At 37.3% G+C, this 19480-nt stretch overlaps 1 protein-coding gene and 2 non-coding genes across 5 annotated transcripts in view; 2 read left to right on the forward strand and 1 right to left on the reverse strand.

The window, feature by feature from the left end:
• C14H9orf85 (chromosome 14 C9orf85 homolog) overlaps positions 1-11661 on the forward strand; it is a 72132-nt gene extending 60471 nt beyond the window's left edge. Inside the window, exons 3-5 of one of the 3 annotated variants that reach the window (XM_078062198.1) lie at positions 9666-9779; positions 10294-10448; positions 10972-11661. In XM_078062198.1, coding sequence (XP_077918324.1) covers positions 9666-9779; positions 10294-10438 — 259 coding nt within the window. In that variant the 3' untranslated portion in view covers positions 10439-10448; positions 10972-11661. Of the gene's footprint in view, positions 1-9665; positions 9780-10293 lie in introns of all 3 variants that reach the window. The other 2 variants (XM_036080068.2, XM_078062199.1) reach the window with 2 other exon arrangements.
• TRNAE-CUC (transfer RNA glutamic acid (anticodon CUC)) lies at positions 312-385 on the reverse strand. Its single transcript has one exon. It is a non-coding gene; the product is annotated as a tRNA-Glu (tRNA).
• A 6686-nt stretch (positions 11662-18347) lies between the features above and the next one.
• LOC118527967 (U6 spliceosomal RNA) lies at positions 18348-18451 on the forward strand. The gene has a single exon (XR_004913375.1). It is a non-coding gene; the product is annotated as a U6 spliceosomal RNA (small nuclear RNA).
• Positions 18452-19480: the final 1029 nt, after the last annotated feature.

The raw sequence follows: 19480 nt of genomic DNA on the forward strand, positions 1-19480 counted from the left end.
GATCTATGTGTCACTCCTTTCACCAATACCACACTAACTTGACTACTGTAGCCTTATGGTAAGTCTTAAAATCCAATCATGAGTCTTCCAGCCTGGTTTTCTTCTTCAAACTTGTTTTGACTGTTATAGCTTTTTTTGCTTTTTCTTATAACTTTTAGAATCAGTTTGTCAATTTCTACAGACAGACATTGGTCATTGCTAGAACATAGATATAGTTTGTTTTTGTTTACTGACCATATATTCTGTGACTTTAATAAACTCACTTTTTATTTATTTATTTGCTTTTTAATTTTAGTTTTAAGTAATCTCTACACCCAACATGGGGCTTGAACTCACAACCCTTGAGATTGAGAGTCACATGCTCTACCAACTGAGCCAGCCAGGTGCCCCTCACTTTTTATTTCTAATACTGTTTTTGTAAATCCGTTGGGATTTTCTACATAGACAATGATTTTTTAAAAAATACAGTTGTATTTCTTGCTTTCCAATCTTTATGCTATTGTATTTCTTTTTTGCCTTTATTGCACTCCCTAGGACCCCTAGTATGTTTTTGAAAAGGTACAATGAGGGCCCATATTGTTGCCCTGTTCCTGATCTTAAGGGGAATGTATTCATTCTTTCATCAGTAAGTATGATAATTAGCTATAGTTTCTTTGTAGGTGCTTTTTTTTTTTTTTTAAGATTTTTTATTTATTCATTTGAGAGAGACAGAGAGAGCGAATAAGGGCACAAGCAGGGAAGAGTCAGAGGGAGAGGGAGAAGCAGACTCCCCGCTGAGCAGGGAGCCTATGCGGGACTTGATCCCAGGACCCCGGGATCGTGACCTGAGCCAAAGGCAGATGCTCAGCCAACAGAGCCACCCAGGCGCCCCTTTGTAGGTGCTTTTTATCAGGTTGAGGAAGTTTCTTTATAGTTTGCCTAGAGTTTTTATCGTGAATGGTGTTAAATTTTGTTAAATGCTTTTTCTGCATCTAATGAAATCAATATATGGTTTTTCTTCTTTAAAACATCAATTTGTGAATTATATTCATGGATTTTAATTTTGAATCAACCTTGGATGCCCTTGGATAAAGCCTACTTGGTCATGATGTATATCCTTTTTATATATTGCTAAATTTCTTTCTTTTTTTTTTTTTTAAAGATTTTATTTATTTATTTGACAGAGACACAGTGAGAGAGGGAACACAAGCAGGGGAAGTGGGAGAGGGAGAAGCAGGCTTCCCTCAGAGTAGGGAGCCCGATGGGATCATGACCTGAGCCAAAGGCAGACGCTTAATGACTGAGCCACCCAGGCGCCCCTATATTGCTAAATTTCATTTGCTAACATTTTGTCATAGATTTTTACATCTATGTTCATTAGAAATACCAGTCTGTGATTTTGTCTTTGTTTTGTAATGATATTAGGGTCTCATCAAATCAGTTGGGAACTGTTCTTTCCTATTTTGTTTTCTGTTTTCTGGAAGGATTTGTGTAAAATTAGTGCTTTCCTTTTTTTTTTTTTTTCTTAATTAGTACTATTTCTTATTTGGTAGAATTCACTAGTGAAGCCATTTTGGGGCTAGAGTTTTCAACTATGATTAATTTTTTCTTTAATGGGTAGAGGAGTTTTTAGATTATCTATTTCTTCTTTTTTTTTTTTAAGATTTTATTTATTTATTTGACAGAGAGAGACAGCGAGAGAGGGAATACAAGCAGGGGGAGTGGGAGAGGGAGAAGCAGGCCTCCCGCCGAGCAGGGAGCCCGATGTGGGGCTCCATCCCAGGACCCTGGGATCATGACCTGAGCCGAAGGCAGACACTTAACAACTGAGCCACCCAGGCGCCCCTATCTATTTCTTCTTCTTCTTTTTCTTTTATTATGTTAATCACCATCTATTTCTTCTTAAGCAAGTTTTGATAGTATGCCTTTTCAGAAATGTGTCTATTTTTAAAAAAATTTTTTGTGTGTGTGAAAGAATATTTTTTTTTTTTTTAAAGATTGTATTTATTCATTTGAGACACAGAGATACGGAGAGAGAGAACGCATGAGCAGGGGGCAGACAGAGGGAGAGGGAGAAGCAGGCTCCCTGCTGAGCAGAAAGCCCGATGCGGGGCTCGATCCCAGGACGCTGGAATCATGACCCGAGCCGAAGGCAGACGCCCAACCATCTGAGCCACCCAGGCGCCCCTAAAAATTTTTAATTATTTGAGAGAGAGGGCGAGCGCGCACACAACCGGGGTGGGGGCAGAGGGAAAGGGAGAAGCAGACTCCCTGCTGAGCAGGGAGTAGAACACAGGGCTTGATCCCAGGACTCAGAGATCATGACCTGAGCTGAAGGCAGATGCTTAACCGACTGAGCCACCCAAGTGGCCCAGAAATGTGTCTATCTCAACAAAGTTGTTGAATTTATGGGCATAGAGTTATTAGTTATATTCCTTTATTATTCTTTTAATATCCGTTAGATTTGTCTAGTGCTGTCCCTTCTTTCATTCTTGATATTGGTAATTTGTTTCCTTTGTTTTTTTATCTTCATCAATCTGGCTTTGTGTTTATGAATTATATTTTAAAAGAGCCTGCTTTTGGTTTTATTGATTTTTCTCTTTTCAATTTTATTTATTTATTTATTTATTTATTTATTTATTTATTTATTTATGTAAACTCTACCCCCATTGTGGGGTTCAAACTCATGACCCCAAGATCAAGAGTCTCATGCTCTACCAACTAAGCCAGCCAGGCACCCCTCAATTTCATTGATTTTGGTTTGTATTGATATTGTTCCCTTCCTTTTGTTTGCTTTGTGTTTAATTTACTTTTCCCCCCTGCTTTCTTAAAGTAGAAGTTTAGATAGTTCTTCTTGTTTAATATAAATATTTAATTATATAAATTTCCCAGGGACATTTTTAGCTCCTTTCTATGAATTTTGATGATGTGTTTTCATTGTTGTTCAGTCAAAATATTTTTTTAAGCGTTTTCTTTCTTTTTAATTTTTTTTAAAAGATTCATTTATTTCAGAGAGAGAGTACGTGCATGTGTGTGTGTGCACGCACACACACGCATTGTGGGGGGCCAGGGGTGGAGGGAGAGAGAGAGAGGGAGACAAGCAGATTCCCCACTGAGCAGTGAGCTCAATGTGGGGCTCGATCCCAGGACCCCGGGATCATGACCTGAGCCAAAATCGAGAGTTGGAGTCTCAACAGACTGAACCAGCCAGGTGTCCCCAGTTAAAAATATTTCTAATTTCCCTTGTGATTTACTCTTTGACCTGTAGGTTATTTAGGATTGTTTTGTTTATTTTCTAGGTATTAGGGCATTTTCCAGATATTTTCTGTTTTATTGATTTCTAATTAATTTCATTGCGGTAAAATAACAAATTTCAGGTTTTAATTTTTTTTTTTTTAATTTGTTGAGATTGGTTTTATGGCTCAGAATATGGCCTGTCATGGAGAATGCTCCATGTGTATTTGAAGAGAATATATTGCTCTTATTGGGTGGAGTGTTCTATAAATTTGATAGCCTTGTATCGACCAGGTGTTCTGCTTTACCGACTTTTTTGAAGACTTGTTCCATCAGTTATGGAGAGAGAAGTGTTGAAGTCCCTAACTGTACTTGTGGATTTTTCTCTTTCTCTTTTTTTAAAATTTTATTTATTTATTTTTAAAGATTTTATTTATTTATTTGACAGAGTTAGCGAGAGCTGGAACACAAGCAGGGGGAGTGGGAGAGGGAGAAGCAGGCTTCCCGCGGAGCAGGGAGCCTGATGCGGGCCTCGATCCCAGGACCCTGGGATCATGATCTGAGCCAAAGGCAGCCGCTTAACGACTGAACCACCCAGGCGCCCCTCTCTTTCTCTTTTTATCAATAGTTTTGCCTCATTTATTTTAACAGCCTGTTGTTAGGTGCATAAACATTTAGGATTATTGTATGTTTTTGGAAGATTGATCCCTTTATTGTCATATAATAACTATTTTTATACCTGGAAATTTTCTTTGAAGTATATTTTGATAATAATATAGTGACTCCAGCTTTCTGTTGATTAGTGTTTGCATGTTTTTTTTTTTCCTTGTCTTACCTTTTTTTTTTTCTTTTCCTTGTCCTACTTTTAACTACCTATATGTAACGTTTAAATTGGATTTCTGGTATCTTGTGTCTTTTGTTCCAGGTTTTTCTTATTTCTAACACTTCCGTTTGACTTTTTATTATTTATTTATTTATTTATTTTTTAAAAGATCTTATTTATTTATTTCACAGAGAGAGATAGCGAGGGCAGGAACACAAGCAGGGGGAGTGGGAGAGGGAGAAGCAGGCTTCCCACCGAGCAGGGAGCCCAATGTGGGGCTTGATCCCATGACGCTGGGATCATGACCTGAGCCGGAGGCAAACGCTTAACGACTGAGCCACCCAGGCGCCCCCCGTTTGACTTTTTAAAAAAACCTTTATGAAGATTTAATTCACACAGTATACAGTTCATCCATTTGACGTGTATAATTCAGTGGTTTTTAGTATATCATAGAGTTGTGTGACTGTCACAACAATCAATTTGACATTTTCGTCATCTCAGAAAGAAACCCCATGCCCAATAGTAGTCAATCTCCATTTCCCCCTGAACAACCCCGCCCTTGCTTTCTGTCTTTATCCATTTGCCTATTTTGGACATTTCACACAAACATGCAGTGTTTTGTGACTGGCTTCTTTCACTTAGCATAATTTTTTCAAGTATATTGTAACACTTATCAGTACTTAATTCTTTTTTATTACTAAATACTCCATTGGAGAGCTGTATATTTTATTTATCCATTCATTACTTGATGGACATTTGGATTGTTCTACTCTTTTGGCTATTAACAAATAATGCTGCTGTCAACATTCATGGACAAGTTTTTGTATGCATATGTGTTTTCAGTTCTCGTGTATGTGTGTATGTGTGTGTGTATGTAGAGAAAGAGAGAATTGGGGTTCCTGGGTTATATGATAACTCTTTATCTAACCTTCTGAGGAACTGCCAAATTATTTTCAAAAGTGACCATACTTTTTTACTTGCCACCAGCAATAGAAGGTTCCAACTTCTCCACATTCTTTTTTTCTTTTTAAAGATTTTATTTATTTGACAGAGAGAGACACAGCAAGAGAGGGAACACAAGCAGGGGGAGTGGGAGAGGGAGAAGCAGGCTTCCCGCTGAGCAGGGAGCCCGGTGTGGGGCTCAATCCAAGGACCCTGGGATCATGACCTGAGCTGAAGGCAGATGCTCAACCGACTGAGCCATCCAGGTGCCCCCTTCTCCACATTCTTACTGACACTTGTTATTATCCTTCTTTATGATAATATTCATTCTAGTGCTATGAGGTGGATGTCATTGCAGTTTTGATTTGCATTTCCCTGATGTCTAGTGATGTTGAGCATCTTTTCATGTGCTTATTGGCCATTTATATATCTTTTTTTGGTAAAATGTCTATTCAAATCCTTTGCTTATTTTGGAGTTATTTGTGTTTTTTTTATTGAGTTATAAGAGTTCTTTATGTAGGGGCGCCTGGGTGGCTCAGTTGGTTAAGCATCTGCCTTCGGCTCAGGTCATGATCTCAGGGTTCTAGGATCGAGCCCCAAGTTCGGCTCCCTGCTCAGCAGGAGCCTGCTTCTCCCCTCCTCCCGGCTTGTGCTGTCTCTCACTATCTCTGTCACTGTCTCTCTCTCAAATAAACAAATAAAATCTTAAAAAAAAAAGTTCTTTATGTATTCTAGATACAAATCTATTACTATATTTGCAAATATTTTCTGCCACTCAGCGAGGTTTTCTTTTTTTTTCTATATTAATAATGTCCTTTGATGTACAAAAGTTTTAAATTTTTTAAAATCCAGGTATAATTGACCTATAAGATTATATTAGTTATAGTAATGATTCGATATTTGCATACATTGCAAAATGATCACCACAATAAGTCTAGTTTAAACATCTGTCATCATACATGGTTACAAAATTTGTTTTTTCTTGTGATGAGAACATTTAAGATTTGCTCTCTTGGCAACTTTCAAATATGCAATACAGTTAATATTAACTGGGGTTGTCATGCTGTACATTACTTCCCCATGACTTTATTTATTTTATAACTGGAAGTTTGTACCTTTTGATTTCCTTCTTTTTTATGTCTGAATAATATTCCATTGTATATTTTACCACATTTTCTTCATTCATTCATCCATCAGTAGAATCATACGTTATTTCCATTTCTTTTTTTTTTTTTTAAGTAATCTCTATGCTCAATGTGGGGCTCAAACTCATGACCCCAAGATTAAGAGTTGCATGCTCTACTGACAGCCAACCAGACACCCATAATTTGTTTCCATTTCCTGGCTATTGCAAATAATGCTGCAGTTAACCTGGGGGTGCATGTATCTTTCCAAGTTGTGTTTTTATTTTCTGAAGATAAATACCCAGAAGTGGAGTTAGTAGATCATATGGTATTTCTAGTTTGGGTTTTTTGAGGAACGTCCATATTGTTTTATATAGTGGCTGCACTAATTTACATTCCTGCCAACAGTGCACAAGGGTTCCCTTTTCTCCACATCCTCACTAACACTTATTTCTTGTCTTTTTGATAACAGTCATTCTAACATGTATGGGGGATATCTCATTGTGGTTTTGATTTGCATTTCCCTGGTAATTAATGATGTTGTGCATTTTTTTCATATATCTGTTGGCCATCTTTTTTGGAAAAGTGTCTATTGAGGGACGCCTGGGTGGCTCAGTCGGTTAAGCGTCTGCCTTCGGCTCAGGTCATGATCCCAGGGTCCTGGGATCGAGTCCCGCATCGGGCTCCCTGCTCCGTGGGGAGCCTGCTTCTCCCTCTGCCTCTGTCTCTCTCTCTGTCTCTCATGAATAAATAAATAAAATCTTTAAAAAAAAAAAAAAAGTGTCTATTGAGATTCTTTTCCCATTTATAATCAGATTGTGTTTTTGCTATTGAGTTGTGTGAGTTCATTATGTTTTGGATATTAACCCTTTCTCAGATAGTATATATGATTTGTAAATATTTTCTCCTATTTAGTAGGTTAGGTTACCTTTTCATTTTGATAGTTTTATTTGCTGTGCAGAAGCTTTTTAGTTTGATGTAGTGCCACTTATTCATTTTTTATTTTTATGCTTTACTTTTAGTCTTAAATCCAAAAAAATTATTGCTAAGACCTCTATTAAGGAGCTTATTGCCCATGTTTTCTTCTAGGAATTTTATAATTTCTGGTCTTACATTCAAGTCTTTAATCCATTTTGAGTGAATTTTTGTGTATGGTGTAAGATAGGGGTTCAGTTTCATTTTTTTGCATGTGGCTGTCCAGTTTTCCCAGCCCTATTTATTGAAGAGACTGTTCTTTCCCTATCGTTTGTTCTTGTCCCCTTTGTTGTAAATTAATTGACCATATATGTGTGCTTTTACTTCTGGGCTATCAATTCTGTTCTAATGATCTATGTGTTTGTTTCCATGTCTGTACCATACTGTTTGGATTATTATAGCTTTGTAATGTAGTTTGAAATCAAGATGTGTGACATCTCCACCATTGTTCTTTCTCAGGATTGCTTTGACTCTTTGGGGTCTTTTTTGGTTCCATATAAAGTTGAGGATTGTTCTATTTTTGTGAGAAATGTCATTGGAATTTTGATAGGCATTGCATTGAATCTGTATATTACTTCAGGTAGTGTGAACATTTTAACAATATTATACAAATATGTACAGAATATTCCATCCCAAAACAACAGAATACAATTTCTTTCTTTTTTTTTTTTTTTTAAAGATTTTATTTATTTGACAGAGAGAGACACAGTGAGAGAAGGAACACAAGCAGGGGGAGTGGGAGAGGGAGAAGCAGGCTTCCCGCAGGGCAGGGACCCCGATGCAGGGCTTGATCCCAGAACTCTGGGATCATGACCTGAGCCGAAGGCAGACACTTAATGACTGAGCCGCCCAGGTGCCCCTAGAATACACTTTCTTCTCAATTACACATGGAATACTCTTCAGGATAGTTCATATGTTAGGCCACAACACAAATTTAAAAACTTAAGAAGACTGAAATCATATCAAGCATCTTTTTCAACCAGTGCTATAAAAGTAGATATAAATTACAAGTACAAAAGTGGAAAACTCACTAATTTGTGGAATGTAAACAACATGCTACTGAACAACCAATGGGCAAAAAAAGAAATCAAAAGAGAAATTAAAAAAAAAACAAACCTTCAGACAACTGAAAATGGAAATAGAACACACCATAACTTTTAAGATGCAGCAGAAGTAGGTATAAGAGGAAAGTTCATGGCAATAAATGCTTACATCAAAAGAAGAAAAATCTTTTTTTTTAAAGATTTTTATTTATTTATTTGACAGAGAGATTGCGAGAGCAGGAACACAAGCAGGGGGAGTGGGAGAGGGAGAAGCAGGCCTCCCGCTGAGCAGGGAGCCCGATGCGGGGCTCGGTCCCAGGACCCTGGGATCATGACCTGAGCCCTAGGCAGACACTTAACGACTGAGCCACCCAGGCACCCAAGAGAAGAAAAATCTTAATCTAATTTTACATCTCGAGGAACTAGAAAAAGAACAAGTGAAGCCCAAACTTAGTAGAAGGAAGGAAATAACAAAGATCAGAGCAAAAAAAGAAAAAAAAAAAAAGAAAAGATCAATGAAACTAAGAACTGGTTCTTCGAAAAGATAAAATAAAATTGACAAATCTTGCATTAGACTCACCAAGTATAAAAGAGAGAAGACTCAAATAAATAAAATCAGAAGTAAAAGAGGAGAAGTTACAACTGATAGCACAGAAATACAAAGGATCCTAAGAGACCATATGAACAAATGTATGCCAACAAATTGGAAAAATGGATAATTCCCTAGAAACATACAACCTACCAAGACTGAAACTTAAAGAAATAGAAAATCTGAACAGACTAATTACTAGTAAGATTGAATTAATAATTAAAACCTCTCCCAAAACAAAAGTCCAGGACCAGACAGTTTTCATGGGTTAATTCTGCCAACATTTAAAGAATTAATACCAATTCTTCTCAAATTATTCCAAAATAAGTAAAAGAAGGGAACACTTCCAAACTCATTTTATGAGGCCAACATCACCCTGATATCAAAACCAGACAAGGATGCCAGAAGAAAAGAAAATTGCTGGCCTGTATCCCTGATGCACATAGATGCAAAAATCCTCAACAAAATATTAGGAAGCCAAATTCAACTCTCAGTAGATGCAGAAAAAGCATTAGACAAAAAAATTCAACATCTGTTTATGATAAAAACTCTCAACAAACAGGGTATAGCGGAAATATACCTCAACATAGCAAAGGCCATATATGACAAATCCACAGCTAACATTATACTCAGCAATGAAAAACGGGAAGCTTTTCCTCTAAGATCAGGAACAAGACGAGAAGCCCATTCTTGCCACTTTGATTCAACATAGTACTGAAAGTCGTAGCCAGAGTAATTAGGCAAGAAAAAGAAATAAAAGGCATCTAAATAGAAAAGGAAGAAGTAAAACTGTCACTATTTGCAGATGACATTTTTAAAAGCTTTGAGAAAGTAGAGAAATCTGGGGTGCCTGCCTGGCTCAGTTGGTAGAGCAGCCCTATGTTTATTTTATTTCATCAAATAAATCTTAGGCAATCAGTAAAAAATAATGCTTGATTTTTTCCCCCCACTTTTAGTGTTAAATGTTTACAAAAGTCAGTGAAGGATTCTTATCACATAATGTGTAGAGCATGTGCCTGTGAACTTGAAGTTTGTGCAAAATGTGGAAAGAAAGAAGACATTGTTATTCCGTGAGTATTTTTTTTTTTTTTAATGTTTGGGATTTATTCTTTTAGTAATTGATCTGTGGATTTTCTTTTGAGGAAACATCTGGTAGGTCTGAGAGTCTTAAGATGCAGTATATCACACTGACTTAGACTTCTTTTTTTTCTACCTAACAGGAAAAAGTCTTAATTATTCATTACATTTTTCTATCATTATAGTAAAAATAAAACTTCATATTTTTAGGAAATTAAAATATTTATCCATGCAGTTCACATCCATCAGTCATCACAGCAGAATTTACTCATTATGCAACTACTTTTCTTGAATGGACATCATGTATTAATTTCTTTGAGCCTACTTTATTGACCACAGTATTCTAATTGGTTGGATCTTGACTGAAGTTAGTCTTCAAGGATCTTTTTCTCTATACTTATTTTACGAGACTCCTATTAATCAGGAAATATAGTATAAAGTTCTTTTCAATCTACGGGTAAATAACAAAAGCCTGAGAAATAAATAGAAGTTTTTTTTCATTTTTAGGTTTAATAAAGAATCAGAGAAGACAGGAAATCCTGAAAGTAATCTGCGTTCCAACCACAGAAGTTGCAGAAGAAATGAAGAAGAAAGTGATGATGACTTAGATTTTGATACTGACTTAGACACAAAAGACAATCAAGTGGATTAATATATTAAAAGTCAGTTTGAAAATATGAAATTCTGAATGACTTTTGACAGTTTTACACAAAAATACTGTGGAATCCTAATGAGAAAAACAGCAAAAACCTATAGAAAACAGGCAAAAGTCACACATGGACAATATAAATTATGCATGATACTGGATAATTATAAAACTTTCATCCAGAGTTTTCTTATAATGAATTTTTAAGTAGCATATGCTAGAATACCTGCCAAAATGAGTATTAGGGTATCATATTGCAGTTCATGGGAATTATTTAGAAAAGTATACTACCTAATATCAAACTAAACAAGATTCAGAATTATTGGTTGTGTAAGAACTATCTCGTGGAAAAATCAGTGCTAGCCTCAAAAATTGGTCCTCATTAAGTACCTTTTTATAGATTGATCTCAAGTAAATGGCCCACAGAACAAAGCCCCCTTACTTATAAGCTTGCTTGTTATAAAAAGCTTGTTATTTTATTTTTAGTTTTTAGTTTTTAATTTTTTTTTTTTTTAAGATTTTATTTATTTATTTGACAGAGACAGCGAGAGAGAGAACACAAGCAGGGGGAGTGGGAGAGGGAGAAGCAGGCTTCCCGCGGAGCAGAGAGCCCGATGTGGGGCTCGATCCCAGGACCCCGGGATCATGACCTGAGCCAAAGGCAGATGCTCAACGACTGAGCCACCCAGGCGCCCCAAAAGCTTGTTATTTTATTACTGTGTTTCATTCCATTGTCTTTACTTACCACAATTCATTTCTCCTCTCTAATGTTGAGGGACATTTGAGTTATTTTAAAATTTTCCCACTACAAAGAATACTGCTGTGAGCATTGTTACATGTGTTTCTTGGTAAACATGTCTTGTTTCTTGGTGCATATTTCTATTAGATACATATCTAGTAGTGATACAGGCCATCCAGCTATATGCATATGCATCTTCAGATTACTGTATAATGCCAAGCTGTCTTTCCAGAAGAATTGTTATCTCCTTTCCCTACAGCAATATATTAAGAGTTCCAGTGCTCTGTATCCTTTCTAACACTTGATCTTTAAATTTCTGTCAGTTTGATAAGTGTGCAATGTATGTCTTTGTCTTATTAATTTTGTAATTTATATGTATATGTATGCATATATATACATATACACACACACATCTATGGATGGACACTTAGATTGCTTCCATATCTTGGCTATTGTAAGTAATGCTGCAATAAACATAGGGCTGCATATATCTTTTCGAATTAGTGTTTTTATTTATTTATTTTTTTTTAAAGATTTTATTTATTTATTTGACAGAGAGAGACACAGCAAGAGAGGGAACACAAGCAGAGGGAGCGGGAGAGGAAGAAGCAGGCTTCCTGCCAAGCAGGGAGCCCGATGCGGGGCTCGATCCCAGGATCCTGGGATCATGACCCGAGCCGAAGGCAGACGCCTTTGACTGAGCCACCCAGGCGCCCCATTTAGTGTTTTTATTTTCTTTGGGTAAATACCCAGTGGTGGAATTACTGTATCATATAGTATTTCTAAAAGTTTTTGAAGAACCTCCATACTGTTTCCCACAGTGGTTGCCCCAACTGACATTCCCATGAACAGTGACAAGGGCTCCCTTTTCTCCACATCCTCACCAGTACTTGCTGTTTTTTGTCATTTTGAGAGTAGCCATTTTGACAATTTGTGAGGTGATTTCTCATCGTGGTTTTGATTTGCATCTCCCTGATGATTAGTGATGCCCAGCGTCTTTTCATGTGTCTCTTGGCCATCTGTATGTCGGCTTTGGAAAAATGTCTATTCAAACCCTCTACCCCTTTTTAATCAGATTTTTTGTTTAAAAATATAAAATCAAAACATTGAGGAAAATGGACACATAAATGGAGAAAGATAAAATAAATGGAGAGAGGTACCATGTTCATGCTGGGGAAGTCTCAATATTTTAGTTTACAGTCTTACAGAAAGTTTCCCATAAATTTGGCTTACCTTTTGCATATAAACTTATTTTCTGGACAAGGTAACTTTTGTGGTTCAAGAGCCAACTAAATCATTAGTCCTAGCATAAGTTCTTTCCCATCTGAATGAATCATAACTCCGCAGATTACCTTCTCAGGAGAGAAATTTAACAAAGAGCATCACCTAGTGACATATCCTAATATCTGCATTTCTGTCTTTAGTGCTAAGAAAGGTTTTGTTTTGTTTTCTTAAGCAGACATAAATTTAATTGTTATATTTCATTTGTTTATTTTTTTTAGGAATTATTATGTCTAATCTAAAAATTTCTTTTCATTGGAGCTCAACATGGATCTAAATCCTGCCGTGTCACTTACGAGCTGTATGTCTTGGTACAAATTAATCTTTGTGTGCCTTGGTTTCCATGAGGTTGTTAGAAAGATTAAATGCATTAATATGTGAAATGCTTAGAACCCGTAAGAACACTATACTATTACTATTTGATTATATATTAATTGGTAATGAATTAAAATTAATTAGTAATGAAGACAGCAATTTAGTTGTTTGCCTACATTCTGCAAGCTATATATATAAATATATATATATATATATAAATTCCATATATGTATTTAGGAAATGCAGAAGGTATATATATGGAATTCTGTTGCTTGCAGATCCATGCTATCTGGTGCCAGAGTCTTTTTTTTTTTTTTAAGATTTTATTTATTTGATAGAGAGAGACAGCGAGAGAGGGAACACAAGCAGGGGGAGTGGGAGTGGGAGAAGTGGGCTTCCTGCTGAGCAGGGAGCCCGATGCGGGGCTCGATTCCAGGACTCCAGGAACATGACCTGAGCCGATGGCAGACGCTTAACGACTGAGCCACCCAGGCACCCCCCAGAGTCTGTTTTTTAACTACTGTACTATAGTACCACTCTAGCACACATCAAAAGCAGTTCCAAAGGTAAATAGAGAAAACTATATTAGATGGAGTGTCCTCCATGGCATGAACTTATTTGGTGACTACAAAGGCTTGGAATAATAATGACAACAATATGATAATAGCATTCATTCAACAAATAATCACTGAGCACCTTACGTGTGCAAGGGCACTGTACAAGATACGTGGGGTACAACAACGAACAAAACAAAGATCCTTATCCTTTCAGAGATAACTTTTTAGTGGTTGGAGACAGACAGTAAGCATTGAACATAAGTAAATTATATTAGAAGGTGAAAGTGCTATAGGAAAAAATAAGGAATGGTTGGGTGATTGGGAGTCTAAGGGCTTGGATAGCATAGGGATGAGGGTGTACAAATGGGTGGGAAGTGGGCTATGATTTTTTATTTATTTATTTATTTATTTATAAAGATTTTATTTATTTATTTGACAAAGAGAGAGAGTTAGTGAGAGCAGGAACACAAGTGGGCGAGTGGGAGAGGGAGAAGCAGGCTTCCCGCCGAGCAGGGAGCCCGATGCGGGGCTCTATCCCAGGACCCCAGGATCATGACCCGAGCCGAAGGCAGACGCCTAATGACTGAGCCACCCAGGCACCCCGGCTATGATTTTTTAAATGAGGTGCCCAGAGAGACATGTTGGGGAAGTATGTTCCAGGCAGAGGAACCATTGTAAGATTTTGCCACATGTGTTCAAGGAACAGCAAGGAAGGAAAGGAATCACTGGAGAGTCATAAGACATCAGAGAGGTAATGGATGGCCAGATCATGTGAAACCTGGTTTTAAGAGGTTTCTTCTTTATCTTTGGTTTTCAGCCATTTGACTGTGATATTCTTGTTTGTGACTTAAGGTTTTCTGAATTCTTCCAATCTGTTGGTCACTGTCCTTAAACAAGACTTGGAGAATTGCTGGCCGTTGTTTCTTCAACAGCTGTTTTTCTCTCTTTTCTCCTCTCCTTCTAGCACTTCACACATACTTTTAGATTTTTTTGACTGTGTCCCTTGTCTTTCTCATGCTCTGCTTTCTTTTTTTCCATTTGTTTTTTCCTTTATGTGCTTCAGTTTGTATGTGTTTTTTGATTTTTATTTATTTATTTATTTATTTATTTATTTTTTAAAATATTTTATTTATTTATTTGACAGAGAGAGGCACAGCGAGAGAGGGAACACAAGTAGGGGGAGTGGGAGAGGGAGAAGCAGGCTTCCCGCCGAGCAGCGAGCCCGATGTGGGGCTCGATCCCAGGACCCTGGGATCATGACCTGAGCCGAAGGCAGACGCTTAACGACTGAGCCACCCAGGCACCCCTTGTGTTTTTTGATTTTTAAAAAATTTTTAAATTTTATTTTAGTTTTTTTAGAGGCAGGGAGGAGCAGGGCTTAATCTCACAACCCTGAGATCATGACCTCAGCCAAAATCAAGAGTTGGATGCTTAACTGACAGCCACCCAGGCGCCCCTGTTTCACTTTTTTAAAAAATAAGCTCTATCCCACTGTGGGGCCTGAATTCACGACCCCAAGATCAAGAGTCACATACTCTACTGACTGAGCCAGTCAGGTGCCCCCAGTTTGTATGTTTCCTGTTGGCCTTTTCTTTGCGTTCAATAATTATGTCTTCAGGGCGCCTGGGTGGCTCAGTCGTTAAGTGTCTGCCTTCGGCTCAGGTCATGATCCCAGGGTCCTGGGATCGAGCCCCGCATCGGGCTCCCTGCTCGGTGGGAAGCCTGCTTCTCCCTCTCCTACTCCCCCTGCTTGTGTTCCCTCTCTCGCTGTCTCTGTCAAATAAATAAATAAAAAGTCTTTAAAAAAAAAAATAATTACGTCTTCTAGATAAATAGGATTAAGGTGTTGAGTGTGCTTTTAAACCCAGCTAATAAATTGCTAATTTCAGATGCTGGATTTTGCAGTTCTCACATGTCCATTTGATTGTTTTTTTATTGATTATAACTGTTGAAATATTCCATGTTACCTATCTTGTGCATCTTTTTCTCTTTTTTCTTTGACATATTCATCACAGTTATTTTGAAGTCCTTTTTCACTTTTGTTTGCTTTTATTGATTATTTTATCTTAATTATTGGACACTTTCTCCTGTTTTGCACATCTAATAATTTTTATTACATGATAGAAATTGTGGATGATACATTATAGAGAGTTCCTCTAAAAAACAAATTACTGCAGATCAACTTGATCCTATCAGAACTTGAGTTTAGGCTTTGCTGGGGTGGTCTGTTGCAGTTTCACATTTATTTCTAGAGTTCCTTATTCCTGTGTTTTACTTCTCCAGTATTGTCTTTATTCCTGGGCATGTAATCCTGGGGTCTTCACATGGGTAAGGCCAGACTCCAGCACTGCGTGACCTCTGACATCTCTGGCTGGCTTTAAGCCTCTCAGCAGCTGTTCTCTGCTAGGACTCCTTGAGTTGTGCCCTGGGCTTGTGCGGCTTTGGAGAGTAAGGAATGACCAGAGAAGCAGAAAGAGAACTAAAAATGGGTATCTTGGAAGGCAAGGGGCATGTGGATTAAGTGCTGAATGTATCCTGATACTGTTCAAAACTATGCCCTCTCCATGATAAGCTCATCGAATGTTCATCATGACTCTGTGTAGTGATAACGATCATTATCCAGGTTAACAGATGAGAAATGAAGCTAAGTAATTTGGCATACAACAGAAAAATATTAGGTCTAGGTTTTGAACCTATACAATCATCTGATCCCAGAACCCGTTCTGCATATTAGGGTTAGTATGCATGAGAATAGCATGTGTGTTGCTGACAGGATAACTCCACTGTTTTCCATACTATTATCCTACCAGGACTCTGCTGACTCCTCTGTCATGCTTTCATCTTCCGTTATTTCACACAGTTCAGCGATTTTTTCTGAAGAACCGTTGGGTCTCAGGCATCATTGGAGAGTGCTCATTGCTGATGCCCTTGAATTCAAATCACTTTTTTATACTCCCTTCCATGACTGTTGATTTCCACATTTGAGTCATAATACCTGTAATCTTTCTAAGCAGGTGATGTGGCTTTTGTGAGGCCTACTTGCATAATGGAAAGAATATAGGTGTTTGCAAGCAGTTCTGAATATATCCAGTAGGTTGTATTGGGAAGGTACGTTGCAGTGATTATCTTTTAATACAGTAATAATTATTAAGAGACGAAAAAGAAAGTTGTTATATGTACTTGGTACGAATGTTTTTCTTTTATCACATAAGATAAACAGCAGTGTTCTGAGTAACTGTTGTTCAGTTTTCAGGTGACTAAACTAAGCTCAGAGGTTAAGTAACTTGCCACAGTCAGAAAGATAATAAGTAATAAACCTGGGGCGCCTGGGTGGCTTAGTCAGTTAAGTGTCTGCCTTTGGCTCAGGTCATGATCCCAGGGTCCTGGGATCGAGCCCCACGTCGGGCTCTCTACTCAGCAGGGAGTCTGCTTCTCCCTCTCCCACTGCCGTTCCACCTGCTTGTGCACTCTCTCTCTCTGTCAAATAAATAAATTAATAAATAATCTTAAAAAAAGGTAGTAAACCTAAGATTCAAACCAAGTCTATATGGCTCCAAAGCCTATATTATTTCAATCACATTTGTGCAAAATTACCCATATTCCATGTTCCTACACGTTTTTTTCCCCTTAAGTGAAGTTTGTAACAACATTAACTTGAACATACCTCCATCCCTTCCTATCTCCCTCTTTCTGGGTCTTTTCCTTCCCTTGTAACATTAGTTGTGTACTGAATGATTGCCCTGTTCTAAAGCTACATTTTTTTTTTATTATAGAAAGTTTATAGATATCCTCCATATAACTTGTGGCATAGAATTTTGTCACTCATGATGTTTTGATTTGTGTGTAATATTGAATGTTGCAAGACCATTTCCCACAGTTTTTACTGGCAACCCTTATGGAGTCATGGGAGTACGCTGGGATTACATACTCAGCCGTATACTAATGAGTCCCGCAGTTCCATCAATAATTATACAGATGGAAATAATTATGCATTCTCAAATCTCTTACATAAGACCTTTTAAGGAATTAAAGTACCAGATTTTCAAGAGATATCACTACATAAAATTACACATGAAGTTGCACCTTTTATTTCTATATAATCTTAAAAATGAAAAATTTTTATAATCTTAAAAATGGTTCTTTTCAAAGGAAAAATGTGCATTATCATAAAATGTACAGTTGGTACTTGTGCTAATATGGAAGATTTAAGGGACACCTGGGTGGCTCAGTCAGTTAAGTGTCTGACTCTTGGTTTTTAGCTCAGGTCATGATCTCAGGGTTGTGACGTTGAGCCCTGTGTTAGGCTCTGTGCTCAGTAGGGAGCCTGCTTGAGATTCTCTCTCTTCCTCTCCCTCTACCCCTCCCCCCAACCTTGTGCAGGCACGCTCTCACTCTCTCTCTCTAAAAAAAAAAAGGAAGATTTAAAAATATATATTGGATATAAAAATACAAATAGTACCTAAGTGTTCAGAAATTGACTAAGTGATACAATATTTTATCAAAATTTGGCTTAGAATTTTCTGTAACCTCTAGAAATATTAATTTGAAGTATATAAATTAAATTTTTTATTAAATATTTAAATGTATATTATTAAATACTACTTAAAATTATATTTTTCATTTTTTTTAAATATTTTTTTTTTTTTTTGGGGGCGCCCGGGTGGCTCAGTTGGTTAAGCGACTGCCTTCGGCTCAGGTCATGATCCTGGAGTCCCGGGATCGAGTCCCACATCAGGCTCCGTGCTCAGCAGGGAGTCTGCTTCTCCCTCTGACCCTCCTCCCTCTCATGCTCTCTGTCTCTCATTCTCTCTCTCGCAAATAAATAAAATCTTAAAAAAAAAAAAATTAAAAAAAAAAAATAAATAAATATATTTTTTTTTTTTAGTTTTAAGTAATCTCTAAACCCAATGTGGGGCTTGAATTTACAACCCCGAGATCAAGAGTCATATGTTCTACCAACTAAGTCAGCCAGACACCCCAAGTTTTTTCATTGTTTTAAAGCAAATCAAATGTCTTTGAACTCGTGTTCGCTTTGGCAGCACGTATACAGAAATTGGAGCAATACAGAGATTAGCATGACCCCTGCACAAGGATGACATGCAAATTTGTGAAGCGTTCCATATTTAAAAAAAAAAAGTCTTTGAACTCAACATTAGCATTAAGTTGCAAGTAACATTTTAAAAGGTATACATTGTCCATTGATGAACTTCACAGATAATGATGAGCAAAAGAATCCAAACACAATGAGATTACATATTTTATGATTCTGTTTATATCTAAGTTCAGAAATGGTCAAAACTAATTTATTGTGATAGACATCAGGATAGTGGTTACTTTTGGGGGTGTGATACTGACAAGGAAGGGGCATGAGAGAAACTTCTGGAATGCAGGAGTCACCTGATCTTGATCTAGGTGATGGTTACACTAGGGTATAGAGATATAAAATTCAGGGGCTCCTGGGTGGCTCAGTTAAGTGTCTGACTCTGGCCCAGGTCATGATCTCAGGGTCCAGGGTAGAGCCCCGCATCAGGCTCCCTGCTCAGTGGGGAGCCTGCTTGTCCCTCTCCCTCTGCCTCTCCTCCCGCTCGTGCTCTCTCTGTCTCTCAAATGAGTAAATAAAATCTTTAAAAAAAAAAAGAAATATAAAATTCAATACTTAGGATTTGCTTAGTTTATTGTATGTAAATGTTACCTGAATTTGAAAATAATTATAACTCTAAATTAAAAGCACTTAACAGTATACTGTTGTCAAAACCATGCCTTGAAATAAAGCAACATAAATCTTTACTTCAGGAGAATAGGAGGTAGAGTGACTTGGAGGCAAAAAGGATGTTTAAATCCTAACCCTGCCTCTTACTCATTGTGTGACCCTGGACCAGTTTCTTTACTTTTGCGAAGTTACCTTGTGTGTATCTTACCTATTTGTAAAATGAGGATGGTGACTTCTATAGTATAAGATTTCTGGAAGTATTAAATATAGTATCTAGGAAGCTCCTGGCTGTAGTAGGTGCTCCATTCATGATGTTTATACATATTAAGTTATAAATTTTGGTTTTGAGATTTTCTTTCAAATTATCCTAAGAGGCTCTGTTGGGGTGAGAAGTAGGTAAACTGAAAATTCTTGGGTTAAGAAAAAGGAAAAAAAAGCAAATTCTA

Source organism: Halichoerus grypus, chromosome 14 (genome assembly GCF_964656455.1).
Source record: "Halichoerus grypus chromosome 14, mHalGry1.hap1.1, whole genome shotgun sequence".
NCBI classification, from domain to species: domain Eukaryota; kingdom Metazoa; phylum Chordata; class Mammalia; order Carnivora; family Phocidae; genus Halichoerus; species Halichoerus grypus.